The sequence below is a fragment of the Columba livia genome, chromosome 1, assembly GCF_036013475.1.
Source record: "Columba livia isolate bColLiv1 breed racing homer chromosome 1, bColLiv1.pat.W.v2, whole genome shotgun sequence".
Taxonomy (NCBI): domain Eukaryota; kingdom Metazoa; phylum Chordata; class Aves; order Columbiformes; family Columbidae; genus Columba; species Columba livia.
The window spans coordinates 67,899,125-67,917,340 of NC_088602.1; the positions used below are offsets into that span (position 1 = coordinate 67,899,125).

General features: G+C 39.7%; 1 protein-coding gene across 1 annotated transcript in view; it reads right to left on the minus strand.

Annotated features, from left to right (window-relative positions):
• Nucleotides 1–671: 671 nt before the first annotated feature.
• The window catches only part of SLC9A2 (solute carrier family 9 member A2), a 32,347-nt gene continuing 14,802 nt past the window's right edge, over nucleotides 672–18,216 (minus strand). The window contains exons 4-12 of the mRNA XM_065060693.1: nucleotides 14,460–14,677; nucleotides 12,942–13,144; nucleotides 10,047–10,136; nucleotides 8,673–8,743; nucleotides 7,027–7,188; nucleotides 6,342–6,438; nucleotides 5,318–5,449; nucleotides 3,351–3,441; nucleotides 672–1,277 (exon numbers count right to left, since the gene is read on the minus strand). Coding sequence (XP_064916765.1) covers nucleotides 907–1,277; nucleotides 3,351–3,441; nucleotides 5,318–5,449; nucleotides 6,342–6,438; nucleotides 7,027–7,188; nucleotides 8,673–8,743; nucleotides 10,047–10,136; nucleotides 12,942–13,144; nucleotides 14,460–14,677 — 1,435 coding nt within the window. The 3' untranslated portion in view covers nucleotides 672–906. The remainder of the gene's footprint in view (nucleotides 1,278–3,350; nucleotides 3,442–5,317; nucleotides 5,450–6,341; nucleotides 6,439–7,026; nucleotides 7,189–8,672; nucleotides 8,744–10,046; nucleotides 10,137–12,941; nucleotides 13,145–14,459; nucleotides 14,678–18,216) is intronic.

Below are 18,216 nucleotides of genomic sequence, written 5' to 3' on the forward strand. Positions count from 1 at the left end.
TTGTATATGTGAAGCGCTCTGCAACTATTCTACTGCTGCGTTTGTACTGCAACCCAGAAACTAAGGTGCAAAAAGCAATTTTGAATAAGAATGTCATTTATTCGCTTGAAGTTTTCTCTTTTTAGGGCTTCTGATGTCCTGCTAGCTGCTCTCAGCTCTTGTTGACGTTAGCGAAAGTCAAGGTAATTCAGATTTCCTTTGGTAATCCTCAGTACCTTTCAAATGTAACATACTGCCAAAACTTCAGAAAGCAAAAATTCAAGCAATTCAGGTCTTCTGTTGCAACTCCACTCTGTAAACTGTATTTGCAATTCTGCGTCTACAGCTTGTTCCTTCTCCCTCTTTTTCTGCACCACAGCTCTTCAAACAAATTTGTCTTCAGGAATACATTTATTCTTCTTACAATGTCTATATGATAGGTGCATTGTGCAATTTTCAGTGTTACTTATATTAAAGCTCTGGTTAAAACAAGTATTATTTGGTTATAAATAAAATCTGAAATGATACAGAATTTTTTTAAGAACCCATTCAGCGCTGGACTTTCAGTGAATATTTTCAATGGATAACTGGGTATTGAACCTGCATGACTTGGTTCCACAAGAGATGATGTGATAAGGCACATTTCCATCCTATCTTAATAGTGGAAATAATGTAATTAAAGCATTGGCATAAGTTATTTATAAAAGAGGTTTTCTTTTTTTTTTTTATATCTTCATCTTTACAATTGCTCCAGTATTCCTTTCACTTAGTTAATGGCATTGACTTCACCCAAATGGAAGTGGTTAGATCCACACTGAGGTTTGGTTTGGTTTTGTTTTTAATGGATCCCACAGTCTGACCAGATAGTTTAGAATCCTCATTCGATACATCCACATTTCATTACCAATAGTTCTCTTTTTGCTGCGTTCAGTACGGCTCGTTCTCAGGCTTATTTCTCTGCCTTTCCCCTTGCGACGCCTGCCTAACTAACCGTGGTGGTGGGACAGGTCTTGCTGACCCGTGGTCTGCAGTCAAATCTTCCCTGCTCAAAGTGCCAAATCTTGGTCTCGTCAGCAGTGGCTGCCTGAACCCAATGGATGGCTGAGGCAAGGTGCTCGGCTCCTGCTGCTCTCCTTGGCCGTCCTGGCTCCCGTCAACTTCATTCTTCCACTCCATCCTAAACTCAGGTGGTGGCCTCTGCTGCCTCAGTCTCTGGTCTCTCAAGATCTTCCCTGCTCTGGGTCTTAGATTGAGCACCGTGGTAGCGGCATCCATCTCAGAGTCACTGCTGTCACCCACTGTTAATTGAAAACAAAATTAAAATTTTAGGTGCAGAATATTACTGTTTCAGGAATATCTGAATAACAGCAGACTGAGCACTAGCAGACGTAGAGGAAAGTTTCCCTGTGGTTCCTAAATTCAGTGTCTTCTGATTAGGTCCAGTAATAGACACTTAACTCGTCCAGGAACAAGGATAGATATGACTTACAAACACCCCTCCCCTAAAAACTGTGATTTTTAGAAAGCCCTCACTCAGCTGCTCCTAAATCACTGAGTGGCATGCCATTTGAGTTGCCATTTCCTCAGTTCTGCCTTTGGATTTAGAAAAACCTGCTACTTGGGCTGTAGTTCCTGCTTATTTCCAAGTAGCATAGAGAAATGAGATTTCTTACCCTCACTTCCCATGGAATCTAATCTGAGGGGCTCTAGAAACTTGACTTTGGAAAAGGAGTGTCAATACTTCCCCAGGCAAAGGATCTCCCAAGGTCAATGCACAGATGGGAGGAAATGTCCCATCCTTAATACTCTTGAATGTCAGATATCAAAGAAAATCCACAGGGCAATCTTCACAGGTTGCAAGTGCTGCAGGGTCCTTCTGTCCCTCACAGCAGGGCAGAAGATGGTCAAGGGAAAGCTGGCATAATCATTCACGGAATACTCTTAAATGATCGCTACCAGGTAAACAAAGCTGGAAACATTCCAGATGTGTATACATACACATTCTGGGTGTATACATACATTCTGGATGTGCATACACTTTCCCCAACAGACTTCCTCAAATTGAGTAATGTCTTAATCAAAATTAGCACACTTCTGTCATTTGATAATAATTTTAATAATCATTTATGAATTACTCAGATTTGTTCTTAGAGCTAAGTCAGATTCAATGTTTTAAATATATTAAAAAAAAATTGTTTACTGTTCAACTGTCATAAGAACAACTTCCATTAGTAGCCTGCACGTTATTTCTTTTAAAAAGGTGAGGAAGGAGTCACCAAAATGTATTACCACATAATTGTCCATTCACCCAGATAATTATATGTCAAGGAAGGTCTTCATCAGACTGTGTTTTCAGGCTTCCCCCCCAAAATATGTCAAATAATATAACTTTTGACAATTGAATAATCTGGAGGCACATTTTCTCTTTAATTCTAGGTGACAGTAGGTGACCTCTGCAAATGTAACTACAGAATAAAAGGGATCCTACATTCAAGAGAACAAAGACATAATTATTATCAAACAAAACCATGGCCTATTGCTGAATTGATTTGGAAGAGTAGGAAACTAATTGGAATGGACATTTTAGTGATTGTGCAGAGATTTAATCTTCCCAAGAAGAGACCTGGATGGCTGCTTGGTACAAAAGAGAATGTTCCTGAGCATGGGAAGGTAATAATCAAATTAGTATATAGAACTGGACAAAGTTTTCACATCAAATGGTTGTCTTCCTCCAGATTTTTGTTTGTTTATTTAGAATTCAAGAACTCCAGTATGAAACATTTGTGAGATTAGGCAGAAAAATAATTGACATTTTGGTTGTAAACCCCAGCATTTTGAGAAGTTCTTCATAAAATCTATAAATCAGATGTCCTCACTTTCCTCTCTGGTTTGGTTTTCAGGGCAGTGTCCTCTACCCTGACCCCAAAGGAAAAAGAAACCATGTAAACCAAGAGGGGGATATGGACAATATGGAACAAAGACAAACAGAATGAGCCATGGCGATGTTTCTGGTGCAGAAGCATTTAAGGCTGCTGCTTGGTCACACCAGGAGATGTGCTGTGATGACTGCGCCACTTCAGCATTTGAACTGGAAAAGCCCCATGAGACTCTCTTGCTGGGATGTTTCTCTACACTCAAATAACTGCTTTCGGACCCATTGCTTTTAATGCTGTAAGACTCCTGATAAATATCCAACACCTTGAAATATGCTATGAAGGTATTAACTCTAGAATGAAAGTACGTAAACATAAAACATTTAACAGGTATTTGAAAATGAACATGCTGATTTCTGTACATCATCCCTAGAAATTCCTTCTACATTGGCAATATTAGGGCAGCACAGTAAGAGACAGCAGAAATGTTTCCATTACCTCTGGAAGATGTTTTATTTCTCACTCGTAATTTCTCTGGGAGTTTAGTGTTTTTAGGAAGTGAAAGAAATCTTTTTGTATTTGCAGGAGCCTGTGCAAAGAAATGTAAGAAATGTTAAGTCACTGCAGACTGAAGTACTTGCATAATGTATTTTAAGATATACAACTGAGACTGGAATGGGCTTAGGTAGCTAAAGGGCTGGAGAGTAGTTTGGGATTAGCTAATATGTGATCTTTTACTACACACTCAAGTTAACGCTTATTGATGGCTGAGGTCTGTGCTAACAAAGGTAAAGACTGAGTAATCTCAGGCAGCTTAATCAAAGGAAAGCCTAATGATATGGCCTCTAAAATCAAAATTTAAAAATGTAAGCTCTCTAACCTCAACCTTACCTGTACAGGTTTTCCTAAGGAAGGCAAACTCTGCAAGCATCACTTCATGCAGCTCCAGTTTGGAACTTTTCATTAGTCAGCTGCAAAAATTTGCTTGTGACTGAAGCTCGGGCACATGAACTAATTTGTATTCTGATCTTGCAAGCACTTTATACATATAAGTGACTTTATACAGTTGACTAGTCACGCTGAAGTTGCTGGGGAAGTTAGGCACCAGTGTGATCATTTACCAGTTCAAGGCATAAAATCCTTGTTTTCCCACGACTAAGCTCTAAAGGTCCTGGGTGCAGAGCACATCTCACACTTCCTGGAACATGAGAGGTACTTTCCAGAACAGGTTGCTTTTCTTTAAAATTCAAATATTTCTCAAGGGCATCCTTTCTTACACTTGTTACAAAGATTTTTTAAAACCTTTACAGTCTACCAGCTCTCCCCTGCTTGTACCATTCACTGTTGCACACTGAAAGGGAACCCGAAAGCAAATTAATTTTCCATGAGACATTTTTCCTCTTCGGATATTTTTGTGCTGCTCAGGACCACTATGCTGCTCTCTATGGTGAATTTACCCAAGGATAATTATTTTTAAAATCACAGCCTATGCATTTTAAAAAGCTGTCAGACACCCTGTTTCCCTGCCCCAAAAAAGTCTCAATCCCGCAAAGTCTCTTCATTATTGCACCTAGTAAATAATTTATTTGTCTGACAAAGACAACATACGTAACTGTGCTTGAGAGGGTAAAAATAATTCAGGGACAGACTTATTGACAGAGTTAATGGCACAGTAACTGTGGTAATGATCACAAATGAGATATAGCACTTATTGGAGACACCATTCCAGCTTCAGCTGCTGAAGGACAACTGTATCAATGAAGGCAGCAGTCCCTAAGTATTCATGTAACATGAAAATGCATATTTATAGGATGGGTAATTTCCCCAGTACCTAAAATAGGAAGATGATTTGGGGGATCAGCTTTCCTGCTGAATCAGCATGTCTGTCAAATACGATCCAAAGTTTATAATGAAGGTATTGCAGGATTGCCTCAGAGAGCCAAATGTCATCGTGCCATGGTGTTTCTTGTAGGTGGAGGGGTTTTTCCTATTCCGGCTCAAAACCTGAAGTCCTGACTACATTTCATGAATATTAAGGGACCCACAACATTTTTCAAATTAAGAGCTCACCCTGACTGACTTGATCAAAAGCTCTCCTCTTTCCCAAATTTGAAGCATGTTGTAAGTAGTCTGCCTGTCTCAAAGTAACTTTTTACCTCGATCATTCACACTTCATGAAAATATTGACCATCTCTTAGAAGTATATTCTGTATGGAGCCTGTTCAGCCCCTCCAAGATAAAATTGTGGCAGCAGATCCCACCCCCACTACAAGACTGAAGCTTTCCTGAAGGGGTCAACATGAATTAACAGATCCATGTGTGCAATTCAAGGTGTGTGTAACATTTGATGTGCAGATGTCTTCCAAATTCAGGATTTATCCTTTTCTGCATTTCAGAAGATTTTTTTCTGCATGACATTTAGCTACAAAGAACTGTTTTCTGTAAAACAACTAAAATGTAAGTACCGGTCTTTCTCTTGACAGGCTGTTAGTTTTCCTCAGGCTCTCCCTAAGGCTGTGCCGGCGACGAATGAGAATTTCTTTGGCCTGCTTTTCATTTGCATCTGCAGCCAAGCTATGTCGGTTATATGACATTGTCTGAAATGTAAAAGCAGCAGTTAGACTCTGAAAAGCACAATGTCAAATGTGCTGAACTATAAGCACAGTGCAAAGCAGTCTTTCTGCTTTAACGTTTTAATAAGCATCATAAATCCTTCTGAACAAAATCATATCAAAGATGATTAAGAACAAGGGCAGTAATTATGCCAGTATTTTTTTAGCCGTTTACTTCACAAGCACTTGCCTTTTTTTTTTTTAACCTGCTGATGTTTATTATGAAAGATAAATTGGAAAAAGCTGGCTTAACAGAGTGTTTACCCCCACATTGTACTAACTCAGTCAATATGTCAACAGAGGACACATATTTGAAAGTGATAAGATGAATCACCTAGGGGGAAGTCATTTTTACCTCCAGCAAGCTGAAGCTTGCTCCACTTTTGAAGGTTTTCCAAGGGCTGAGACATTCAAACTACTTAGCCACAGGAGAGTAAATATGAAATGTCCTTTTACTTTTATTTCACTGTTTTTCCAGCTCATCACCTCTGCTTTTAATACAAACAACTTCACAACTGGAGGCAAATGGGAAATCTAATCCCATATCATGAAGTGACCAAAATACTAATATAACTGAGACAATGTTGCGTTGAATTTGAACTGATGATTTTTTTAAAGTATATTACAGATAATATAAAACAAAAACATTAATCTTTATCCATAGTATAAGATCAAGGAAGCTATTTACATAAAGGACTATGAAAATGTTTCTGTACATGTGATAGGATATGGATTCACAGGCAACAGAAGTAAATAACAACATTAAGTATGATGCTATGTTACAGTAGATGTGCACTAGCACGAAGATATGTTAGGAAGATAATCAGTGTATTCAAAGAGTAGTGTGGTATCTAAGTAGGCAAAACTTCATCCTTACTCGATGTCGTATTTGGTAGAGATTCTTGGTTAATATTTCTCGCATGTTTTCCATTTCAGTGGGAGAAAGTGGCTTTATTTTTCCTTCATGATATTCACTGTGGCAGAATAAAACCCAGAAAATAGAGGAAAGAGAGAGACAGAAAGAATGTTATTATTTTTATGACTGGGAATTACATTTGAACTATTTCCTTTGTTGGTGTTGGAAACACATTTCAAAACAACATTTCAAATCAACAGAGGAACAGGTAAAAATGTAACGTGTAGGAATGAAACCTTAATCTCATTTGAGTCAGTGGTAAGGCTCAAAACTCAGCCTCCAAAATCTGATATAGATTACATTAAATTGTAAATTTCATTAAGATACTTTTGAAAATGCCCCTCAGGCTTTGCAGGAGATGTGCAGACACTGGTTCAAATCCAGCTCTGCTCTACATGGCAAATCAGTGTTTCCATGAGCAGTTGCCCTTATAAAAAACACACGCTCCAGACAAGCACAGCTCACTGAGCACTTTGTGTGTGAGCTGCAAGTAAAATGCTCCTGGTTTGTGTCCTCTTACTGTTCAGGTCACATTTGGACACAAAATGTCCTAAGTCAAAGTGTTTAACCTGCCTACAGCTTGGGCTGGGAAATAAATTACGTGACCCAGGCGAAATTCTCGGCCATGCTGGCATCACTTGCTTACCTGAGAGACACTGATGAAGGGACCTTGCTTATCATTCCACTCTCTGCCATCTCAATGGCATGTTTTATTTCCAGCTTCTTGTATAAAGAAACAATGCTGGATTTGGGCTGGTTCTCCCGGATTAGAAGTCTTCGCAGGTATTTATTGTCAAACTTTTTAAACCTGTACATGAGGCAAAACAACCCAACCAGTTAATTTTTACTGAGCATAGTTAAGAAAAGCCAATATACCATAGCTAAGGCAATTGCAAAGGAGTTTATTCCCTCAGAATTTGTCTGTTCATATTAAAAAGCTTCTGCTGAGTAACACAATAAAGGGTCAAGTTCATATTTTCTTCAGATAGACAGACTTAAGCTATGTTTTGGTTAATACATTAATCGACAGCCTCCCTAACAGTAACTTTTCACTTTTAGGTATTCTGTGTTATTAGACAATATTATTTTTAATTCTCAATTTTCATTGTGACAAAGAGAACATTAAATATTTACTGTAATAATAAATAAAAAGTCTAAATCTGCACTGGCTGCTTTTTTCTTTGAAATTTTAGCTTACTGTTTTAAAACTCTGGAATTTCTCTTTTCCTCTGAAGCAACTGCAACCCTCTTGGACGTTTAGTGAAAAAATATTGATTATAGCTGGGGTGATTTTGTTTGTTAGAAAATATTTTGCACCCCAGCCATTCTGAAATTAATCTTGAATTTGGGTAAAAAATATTTCTGAAGATCATGAAGAAGCAGGACTCTCTCCTTTGCTCCATACACTGTTAAAATTCTCACACAGACTGGAGAAGAACCAGGACGAATAAAGGAAAGTTGTCCCCATGTCATTCATGTGTCAGGAGAGTGTTCTCACTGTCATGCACCCAAGTCCTAGGGAGAGGGCTGTTTTTAGCCCTTCCTGCTGGTGCTATTCCTCTTTGTAGAAAACACTTAAATTCCTGTTGGAGCAGCGACTAGAACACAGGTGAGCAATGCCCATGCTCTGAGTCTAAAGGATTTGGGAGTAAAAGAATGTGCTGCTGAGAAAAAGGCATCAGATCCAAACCAGTGATGATGAAGATTCAGCAGCTAAACTGAAAACATGAATTATTCACATATTGCCAGTGGTAATCTACTTAACTGACACTCAGTCTTAAATAATACCATCAAGAAATGTGGAGCTGCCTGCCATCAGGATCTCCCATGCACCTCACACCAGCTAGTGCTTTGATGTTTCTAGAGAAAGCCCCAAAGCTTTTGTATATTTCCCATCAAATACAGAACTAACCCTTCAGTTAACACCAGAGAGACGTACAATTTGCAGGAGGAAAGCCAGGTGGGATGAAAGGCTCAGCAGACATAGAGGAAATGCTCTGAAACAGTCAGGAAGAGGGGGATGATACACACCCTCAGAAAGTACAATCCTGTACCCTGGGATCAGAGGGCTGCATTACTTCCCAGCTGGTGATTTTGTTCTACTTGCTTGTGGTTTAGTAAAAAGACATTGTTTTGCTGCTTTGCCTTTGTAACCCACACGTTCTAAAAACAACCATCCACTTTCCAGAATAAAGTGCTGAAAATGAAATATGATGCCCAACAACTTTTGCTTGCTGCTGCTGAGCCAGTTCAGCCTTTCCTGTATAACAGAGATTTAAATGCCATTCTTACTTATCTCTCCAAAAGTTGTGACCCCAGTGTCCACACACATCTTCAATTCCAGTCTTCACGTGGTCAAAGAACTGAAGGAGAAATGATGGTTCATTACACAAACTTATAGACATCACTTGGCTTGCCCTTATTTATATTAGTTTCTAAGTTCCTTCAAAATAGAAATATCTAGTCAAAATTCAGTGTGAAGCTTCAGTTTAACTAAATGGAGTCTAACCAAACTGAGACAGACTCTGTTTTGTTCCCCTGGAGCTTCTTTAGCTCAGCCCCAAAAGTACAGAAGTTAGTTGTTAATTTCCTCAATGTCAATCTTGCTAAGCACCTGCCTGAATCTGAAGGTTCTTCCCATATTTCCACTTCTTTTAAATTCCCTAACCACTCATGGCAATGCTTAGGACTTCTCCAGGGACTTCCCCAGGCATCACAGTGAACCAGATATGACTTTGTGGAGGAGAGAGCCTGAGTGGGCAGCAGCTCCCCACATCAGCATCGACCCCTCGGTATGCACAGGACAGAGCTGAGATACCTAGTATCAGGTCCTGAGCTCCTATTTTAAGGAACTGTGGTGTAGCCTCACCTCGAAGCATCCTAATCATCTAGTATTAGAAACACACTGTTCCTCGGCCTATTAGGAATTACAAAAGAGTTAATCAGTTCAGCCAGCTTCTCGCTTGATCCTCAAACGCAGCTCATTTGTTCTTAACTGAAGTACCATAGTAGGGGTCTCTCAAACTCAGGGGGAAATCCTGGTAGATATGTCCAAAGGATAAGCTCTAAAAGGACGGACTTTTAGATGCTTAGTTTGACTTCCTTGCTGAATGTGGCCCTTATTATTCCTCATCTTTGTAATTTCAAGCCACCTGCCACAGTTATGCTGCAAGAGAAATACATTCAAGAATATGCATGGCTAATAAACTGCCATAATTAGATATATACATGTACAAATACAAATCCATAAAGAGGCTGATGATGTGAGAGTTAAGAGTGCGTTTAAGAGGAATTTGCATTTGTTTAATTAGACTTGCTCAAATGTAATATAATTAAATTGGCAAAGGTTTCCTAATGTAGCCAAGTTCTAAAATAACACATATCTCATATGTGAAACAAACTACAAAAGGATAATTTTCCCCAAGAGATGAACAATTAAGAAAGTGAAGATTCCAAAATAATGATATGTAATAATGCTAATTTTGGTAATTGCCAAAGGTTAAATATAAACTCTACAGTTATTGTGCTTGTAACAGCTATCAAAAAGAAATCTAAAAGAGTGTGTGCCTTCCTGAAGAGTGTGTGCTGAATCCTTGTCTTACTGAAAACCACTAGGAATTTCATTTATACAAGGGTTTCACTTGTGACAGTGAAGCTGCAACATACCCGGTTATAAATTTCTTCACTGACAGCAGGCTGCTTTTTATTTGACCTTTTGACATCAAGAAACTCCACCAGTGGGCGAATTGTTATTCCCTGTGAATTAAAAAAAAAAAAAGACAAATAGTTCTGGGTGGTTTTTTTTTCCATAAACATCAAGAAAAAAACCAAGCTTTTCAGTCTTTTCTGTTTCTGTCAGAGCATTGAAAGTGGCTGTGGATACCTTGTTAGCTCTGGATATCCCTTCGCCTTCCTGACCCCAAAATCCAGCCTGACACAATAATTACAACAGTGAATTCACTCTTGTGATTAGCAGGTGTTGCACTTAGCTATGAAGTTCTTGTCAGCACATAGACTCCACTAATGCAACAGAAGGAAGGGGCTCCCTAGAGCTTGGAGGTCAATAGGGGCAACATGCCAAACCCCATCAGGAATAAGTCACTTATCCCATCCACAGTATTTTTAAACCTTTTTTTCAGTCCTGTTATGTATTAAAAAACAACAACAACAACAACAACAAAACCCAACAAAACCCCACAACACTTGTTTTCTGAATTAATAAACAAATCCACCATCATTCCAAAGCAAACATATAAAGTCTTCTTTTTTAGTGATTACTTCCAAAACAGGTACTCAAAGATGTGTCAACAGCAGCACTAAAATCGCTAGTCAAGATCGTGACACTGTGACCTTCGTAAATATGTGTCCTTGCCTGACTATTCTCAGAGAAAGAACAAGAAGTTTTGCCTGTTCCTGAATGATATAATGGTTTTGAACAATTATTAGTGGAAGAATTGACATAATGTGTTTATTTGTACAGACGCACTGGCACAGGAAGAGGAATGAATCTCTCATGGTGTTGAGATCAGTCTGTATGATCACTGACAACCAGGTCACATATTTCTCTTCATAGATGAATCAAGCTTTATCTTAAAAGTAGTTGGGTTTCTTTGCCCCATTGCTCATACTGGAACATTCATCCTGAACCTCATTGTTCTGATAATTATAAAGCTACTTCTTAATTGCATCATGGTCACTTTGTACCACTTTGTTCTTGTGCCAACATTTGTCTTTTTAGTTTAAACAGCGTTCCTCCTTCTCTGGTGTTCACTCCTTCATATAAACAGTAATTATATTCCCTCTTCATTTTGCTAAGGCAAAGGCATCCTGGTCCTTTCACATGACAGGCTTAACAGTCCCATGATCACTCCAGAATATGGCACTATTCTCTAATGGAAATACCTGTCTCAGGATGTCTTGAGATCAGATTTAACTTTCTTCTGTCCCCACTGCACTAGTGGCTTAAACTCTACTCTGTTATCAACTAGTACACCTGTGCTTTTTCCCCTTTCTATTTTTTCCAAATGAAAGGCTCCCATTTCATAAGAAAAGTCTACAGTAAAAAAAATCCTAGTGAGAACACTTTTGCACTTATTACTATTAAATTTCGTTCTGTTTATTGTATTTGCCCTCAGTTATTTTCATCTCTCTACATGATACCCTGTTCACTGTCACCCTGAGAACACCTTCGAGAGCCACAGTCAATAATGAGAATATTAAACAAAAAAACTATCCCCAGGAACCATACTTGAGGAGTTACATTAAGAACATCTCATCAGCCTATTATCTGACCAGGGTGGTCGAATGCTGGAATAGGTGCCCAGAGAGGCTGCAGAATTTCCATCCATTGAGATATTCAGAACTCAACTTGACATGGTCCTGAGCAACATGACCTATCTTTGAAGATGACCTTGCTTTGGGCACAGGGTTGGATCAGAGACCCCCAGAGATCCTTTCTGACCCAAAGGACCATATGCTTCTATTTCCCTCTATAGGAGAAACTGTCAGATTCTTCCTCATTCACTTTACAATCATTCTAATGTCAATCTAAGCCTCAGATTAACAAGCAGCTAAACTAACAACTGCCTATGTAGCCCCCTGCCCCGAAGATTTTACAATAGTCCAGTTAGAGGAGCTTACTCTAGAAAATAAATTTCCATATCAAAGAATGATCTCAGATTTCCATTTAGTAAACCATGTTGCATTTCATAACACATTCCATTTACCTCCATATTTTAAATTAATCCATTCTTCAAAATCTATTTTCACAGCTTACATGTTAAGGTCAACTACCTGACCTCCAGCTGCTCCAGCCACATTTCTCTCCTTTCCCAAGCATGAGCACAGATACTCGCTACTTCCCATGGCACCTTTATCCACGGAAAAGACAGGCTACAAAATATTTTTTTTCCCACAGACCTGAAATTCCATATACTAGCCTCTCACATCTCTCATACTACTCCAGATAATATCTAGTCTGACACGTTTATTTGAGGGGCTCGGCCACCTCTACATTTTGCTGCTTTCAGTCACTTCCCACTCTCCTGATCACTCTTGGCCAGGCCTCCATGGCCAGGTTGCCACCAGAGACAAGTTCTTCATGTTCTTCCACACACCTAGTGCTTTTGGATAGATGTCCAGCTGGCTTGCAGCATCACTGCCCTATGCCCAGACTCAAACACTTCACTTCTCAGTGCCCTCGGTGTCTTCCGTCCCCTGCTCACTGTGCACTGTATCCAACACCGAACTCCTGAGTAAATGCACAACATAAACTACTCTAACAAGGAATTAGTGCTGGGGCTGTACTCAGATTATCTTTTATCTCTACTCCAACCTCACTAGGTCTTAAATGCTTAATACTACTTATATGTTAGCATGAGTACTTATTATATGGCATACTTCTGTCTACCTGTCTGCAGTCTGCATAGCATTTTTTTTTAACTATGACAATGGGGAGTATCTTCAAGTATATTTCTTCTAGCAGGTTAGGACATTTGTTTTTCTACCCACTGCTTATTTACAACCTGAGAAAAGAGAAGTCCAGAAGAGAAAAAGCATTACCTGAATGAAAACAGTAAAGAATATCACCACGATAACAGCAGTGATGAACAATTTCTTCCTGGGAAATACAGTAGGAGGAAGCAGAAACACAAGTGAAAAACAAATAGCTCCTCGGAGGCCTCCATAGGCGATAATAAATTGGTCCTTAAAAGTGAGAGGAATTGTCCGGAACACATTAATGATCTGAGTCAAAACAAAAACACCTGAGGGTAAAAAGAAGAAATACAGGGAGAAAGGAAAAATAAAGGGAAATTAAATTACACACAAATTCCCTATAATGATAATATTTGTTTTAAAACACTTTTAATTGCTTCTTACCTACATATTACCAAAGAAATGAAATGTTACTTAGCAGCTTGAAAACACCATGGAAGAAAAATTTAAAATGACTAAGGAGTGTAATCTTAACCACCTCAGGTCTGCTGCATTTAGGACCTGAAGCAGCTAACTGATCTCCACAAGCCAGCTATCTGATAGACTCCACACCTCTAAAACAGCAATAATTCTCTGTGTCAGTAGAGAACAAGACTTCTAATTTTTTTTTAATAGGATTTGAGGTGCTTTTGAATGCTTTGCCTTGTCACCTTCATCAATCTGTGCTTTGAATCCTGCAAACTCTTACTCGCTTATTTAGCTTTACTTGCACAGACAGGAAGGATGCAGGACTGGGGATGGAGGGAGAAGATGCCAGTGCATGCTGGTGTCCCAAAGGCAAAAGCTTCAGGGACGTGGCAGACTGGACCAAAGGTATAAAGGCAGGTGAAGGGAGCTTGGGAGCCAGGAGCTGGGGGGCAGTCAGGCTGCCTGGCTGCTTTTCAGCATAAGGTATTAATTGTGGGTTTTCAGGTGCAGGAGGCAAAATAATCCACATCTCTGCACTGGGAGGAGATTTGGGAGCTGGAAGTAGGGGTGCAGAGGCAGATCAGAGCATGAGCCATCTTTGCACATGGAGTGACTGAATCATTACAGACGAAACTGCATTTAGCTCCCAAGGCAAAAGAAAAATAGCTACTACTGCAAACTCAGGATCAAGCAGTTTCTTATAGGAATTTTTTCTTCACAATATGTCCCTGAACAACACTTGAACTACAGCATTTCCCGTTTTGATGCTATCCATGCCAATGACTGGGAAAATCTCAAAGCTAGCAAATAGAAATTAAAAAAAAAAAAAAAATCTAAAAAAACCCCACCACGACCTGTTTAATTGTTGTACAACTACTAATTCTTTTAAGCAAAATTTGCTTATTTTGTAAGTAAATATTTAGTTAAATACACGTACTTTGATTAACAAGCAGACTGCCTCTGATGTTAGATGGACAGAATCAGGACTAAACTGATTTTTGGGTTCCATTTTGGGGGAAGGTGGAAGCTGTCTCTGCTATCTAGGACTCATTGCAAATAAGAAGACCACGCTGCAAGCTAATATGACTCTGTGTAAATTTTGGCATTTTCTACTTGAGAAGAGTTTAAAAGCTTAACTTGCAAAGAATATTGACATGTAGTCCAAGACTTGCTTACCCAGTGCCCTCCAGATTAAACAGAAAAGGAGGGTGAAGCTAACGAAGGCCCAGTTCCACTCATGGTTCTTCCCAACTGTAGACACTCCCATGAAGATGAAGATTAAAGTCTCACTGACACTGCTCAGCATCTTCATGAAATACTTTATTGTTGTATAGGATTTTTGAGAAACATTTTCTTCCACATATTTATTCATGGTCATGGCACAAGCTGTAATCCTGAAAGACAAACATTACCCTGTATTTAATTGGCTTGACTGTTTTTTTAGCCTCTCATTTCTACAGAATATTATTCTCTTTTCCATAGTCCTCATCAAACTACAAAGCATAACTTATTCCATAACCAATCTCAAATGTATAGACTTGGTGAACATAAGTTTAGGGCATAAGACTTGTTTCCGCAGCGGGGAGTTTTCTGAGAAGACATCGGTATATGGAGAATTTTGCCACATACTAAATCCACATCATCTGTGCAGGGGTCACTCAAACTTTGTGTTTTGAAAGAGGGAGAGCTGAGGAGAGCCAGAGGCAGCCCTGGAAAACAGGGATTGCCTCTTCTGTTGCTGCTCAGGGACATCAGACAGGATGCAGCAGCATGTTCTGGGACAGGGTTTCCCTCCCTTCTCACCAGCAGTTGTCCCACCAAACCATTCCACTCCTCAATGGCAGTGACAGTAGCCAGCTCCTCTTTCCAGGCAAAAAAGCAGCAAGGCTACAGACAATTTGTCAGCCTGTGACACTTTAGGCCACTGCTTGCTTTGCCTGTGCATAGGGTCAAATAGAAGAAAAAACACCACCAGAAATGATGGTGCAGTTGCATATTTAAAACCCCTACTAATGAATGAAATGGGCATCTAGGCTGATCCATGAGAGACAAGGCTTATCATAAGTACACCTGTGTGTTCATGCTCTGAGCCTGTGTTAGTAAACAGAGTTTCTTAATCAGCAGGAAGAAGAGCAAAGAATGACATAACTGGCTGTACATCACTTGCTCGGTACAGTTGCCTATGGTGCAATGTCTTATGGAGATGCCACTGCAGAAAGCCTTCTGCCTTTAAGCCAAGAGCCCCACCTCTGAACAACTCAAACATTCCTGGTTGTGAGTGTGAATGGAAAAGCAGACCTAGGGAGAGCTCAAAAAAGCTCACTGACATTATGAACACGCATGTCTAGGTTCTTTCTTAGAAAAGATTCAAAATTTTTTTTGCAAAGCAGAAAGAGGAATCACAGGAGCAGCAGTTACTTCAAAAGGACCTTTGCATAGTAAACTTTCTTAGCTTTTTGCAAGAGGGTGTCCATAGCAGCAGCTGAGGCTGTAGTCACTGGCAAACTCTGAACATGTTTCTCTTATTAACTAAAGTTAGTTTTGAAATGACGTTACCTTATCTTACGTGGAGCTAGCACAGCCTACTTTGGATGACCACAGCCAAGATCTGAAATATGGTAGATCTCTGACCTCACCAACACATCCACAACCCCAACGTGACTGGCAGCATTACTTCTGAGGGACAAATCTGGGAGGACATGTGGACACTGGGAGAGGACACACTGTACTTTGCTGACCTCTGTCAAGCAGCACAGCTCCTGCAAGCACATTAGGCTGAATAAAACCCAAGGAAGAGGGTCTGATGTGGGGACAGATGCAACCAATGGGGCAGGTAGTGGCTTACAAATATAAGTGGAGAGGCTTTGCTAGCAAAGCAGTGCACCTACCCTAGCCTTCACCCTGCATTTTTGTTCACCTGCACTTGGTGACAGAGAAGCAGAACTACTCAGCTCAAAATAAAATTACCATTATCATGCAAAAACTAGCTCTAACTTTAAGCAGACTCCAAGACTATGAAGAAGGAAAGCTTTACTAAAATTATCCCAGAACCCCATCTGCATTTAGTAGTGACATAATTGTCATCTCTCTCGTCATTGTCAGCTGATTTCACCACAGTCTTGAACAGAAAGATACTCTGTGGCCCAAGAGAAGCACACTGTCTGGGAAGCAGAGCGCATCATGGTTACATGGGATCTACTGTGGAAGAAATTATACAGATTTCACAAACTTCCTCCCTGCAACACTCAGAGGTTTAAGTAACATTTCCACTTTGAGCACGTGGTTGGGACAAGAGAGGTCCTGCATTTTTGCCAACACTGACAGATTGCCAATACTCTTCACAGCTCTCCTTCTTGTTCTGATCTCACTGTTGTTCAGACTGGATGCTTGTCATAGCTCACACAAACATATGTGCCTACATATTTCAGGAAGAAAGTGGGAGAGGACTTGGGCCATGCATGGAGTTTGTCCTGACAAGGAGGGATGACCTGGCTGGGACATGTGCCCAAGCCCAGAAACTGTCAAATATTCCCAGGTTCTTCGGTTTGCACATAGTTCTGGTGATCAACCTCAAAAGTATACATGATGAAGTGTCTCAAGTCTGCTTAACACCTTCATTGCTACAGAACTCTCATAGTCAGTGGCAAACCAGCTCTTCACAAGCCAGAGGCTGCTTTCTGGTTATGTCATGGGTTGTGACAGCTTTCCTGTGCATGTCCTGGTTATCTGCACAAGTGCAACCAGTCCAATGCACCACAGCTACTTCCAGCCAATAGCAAAACCAGTAGAGCTGGCAAGTGCAGGGGCAGCAAATGCAATATAGGAAGAACGCAGTTGTTAGGCTGCAAAACAGCCATTTCCAGAGCCACAATCCCTTCAGAGTCTCAAAGATGCAGCTTTCTGCTCAAAGCATCAGGGCTGGCAAGTCTGCACCAAAGACACAACAATACACTCAGTATTATTTACTACCCTCTTAAAATAAATAGTTTTCATTATTATAGTCATTTAGGAAAGCCTTGCAGCTTGGGCGGTGGGGAAGCATGCTCTGGACAGGACACGGTTTGTTTTTGGATCCTGAGGTAATGGAGACGCTGTAAATAGATGTCTGATAAGAATCTGTCACCAGATTAATCAGGATCTTTGCAAGCTGTAATTTAAAACACCTACCATGCTTAACCACTAGAATTTAAAGGGACGACACTCTTAGTTTTATTTTCAGTCACATTTTGTATTCATTCAATTAGTGTCAACTAACTGATGAGTTGATTCACCAGTATAACAAATAGTGCTGTACACTATTTTTCACTCTTCAGCTAAGTAATATTCCACAGCTAATCACTGCTCACTAGATCTGGTATTTCTTCAGAGTACTTCTTTACATTAGAAAAAAACCAAAACTGTTGAAGTGTCCTTAATTTGAAAATGATAAGGCAGTAGAGTGATAGCTTCTAACATAAAATCAGTTTCTTTAAATATGCAAGATTTTATGTATATCATTATATGTTCTTTCCAAACTAAACTTTTACTGTCACCATAATCCAAGCAAAAGCTTAGGTATGTTTTATTTTACATTTCTTATCCACATGCATTAATTCTGGCTTCCACTTCTGTGACCTAAGGTAGCTGTCTTGTTCAAGAAGGGGAGGGAAAAAACAGTTAATTACAATTAGCCTGCAAACTTCTGTGCTTTTGAAGAATAAAAGTCCTCCTGTACAAACAGCACGGTTTCTGTCATGACTGCAATAAACTAGGCCAGTGGGTTCAATCCTCAAGTTTCCTTGACCTACTAAATTTACAGTAGCTTCAATGTTTGTTCCTTTCAGCCTGCTAACTCACTGTTGCAAAAAAAGAGAAACACATACTAATAGTTCTGCTGCTTCACAGCCTTTATGAGAAATTAGTAAGCAGAAAATGCAGCTTTATAGCTAGAAAT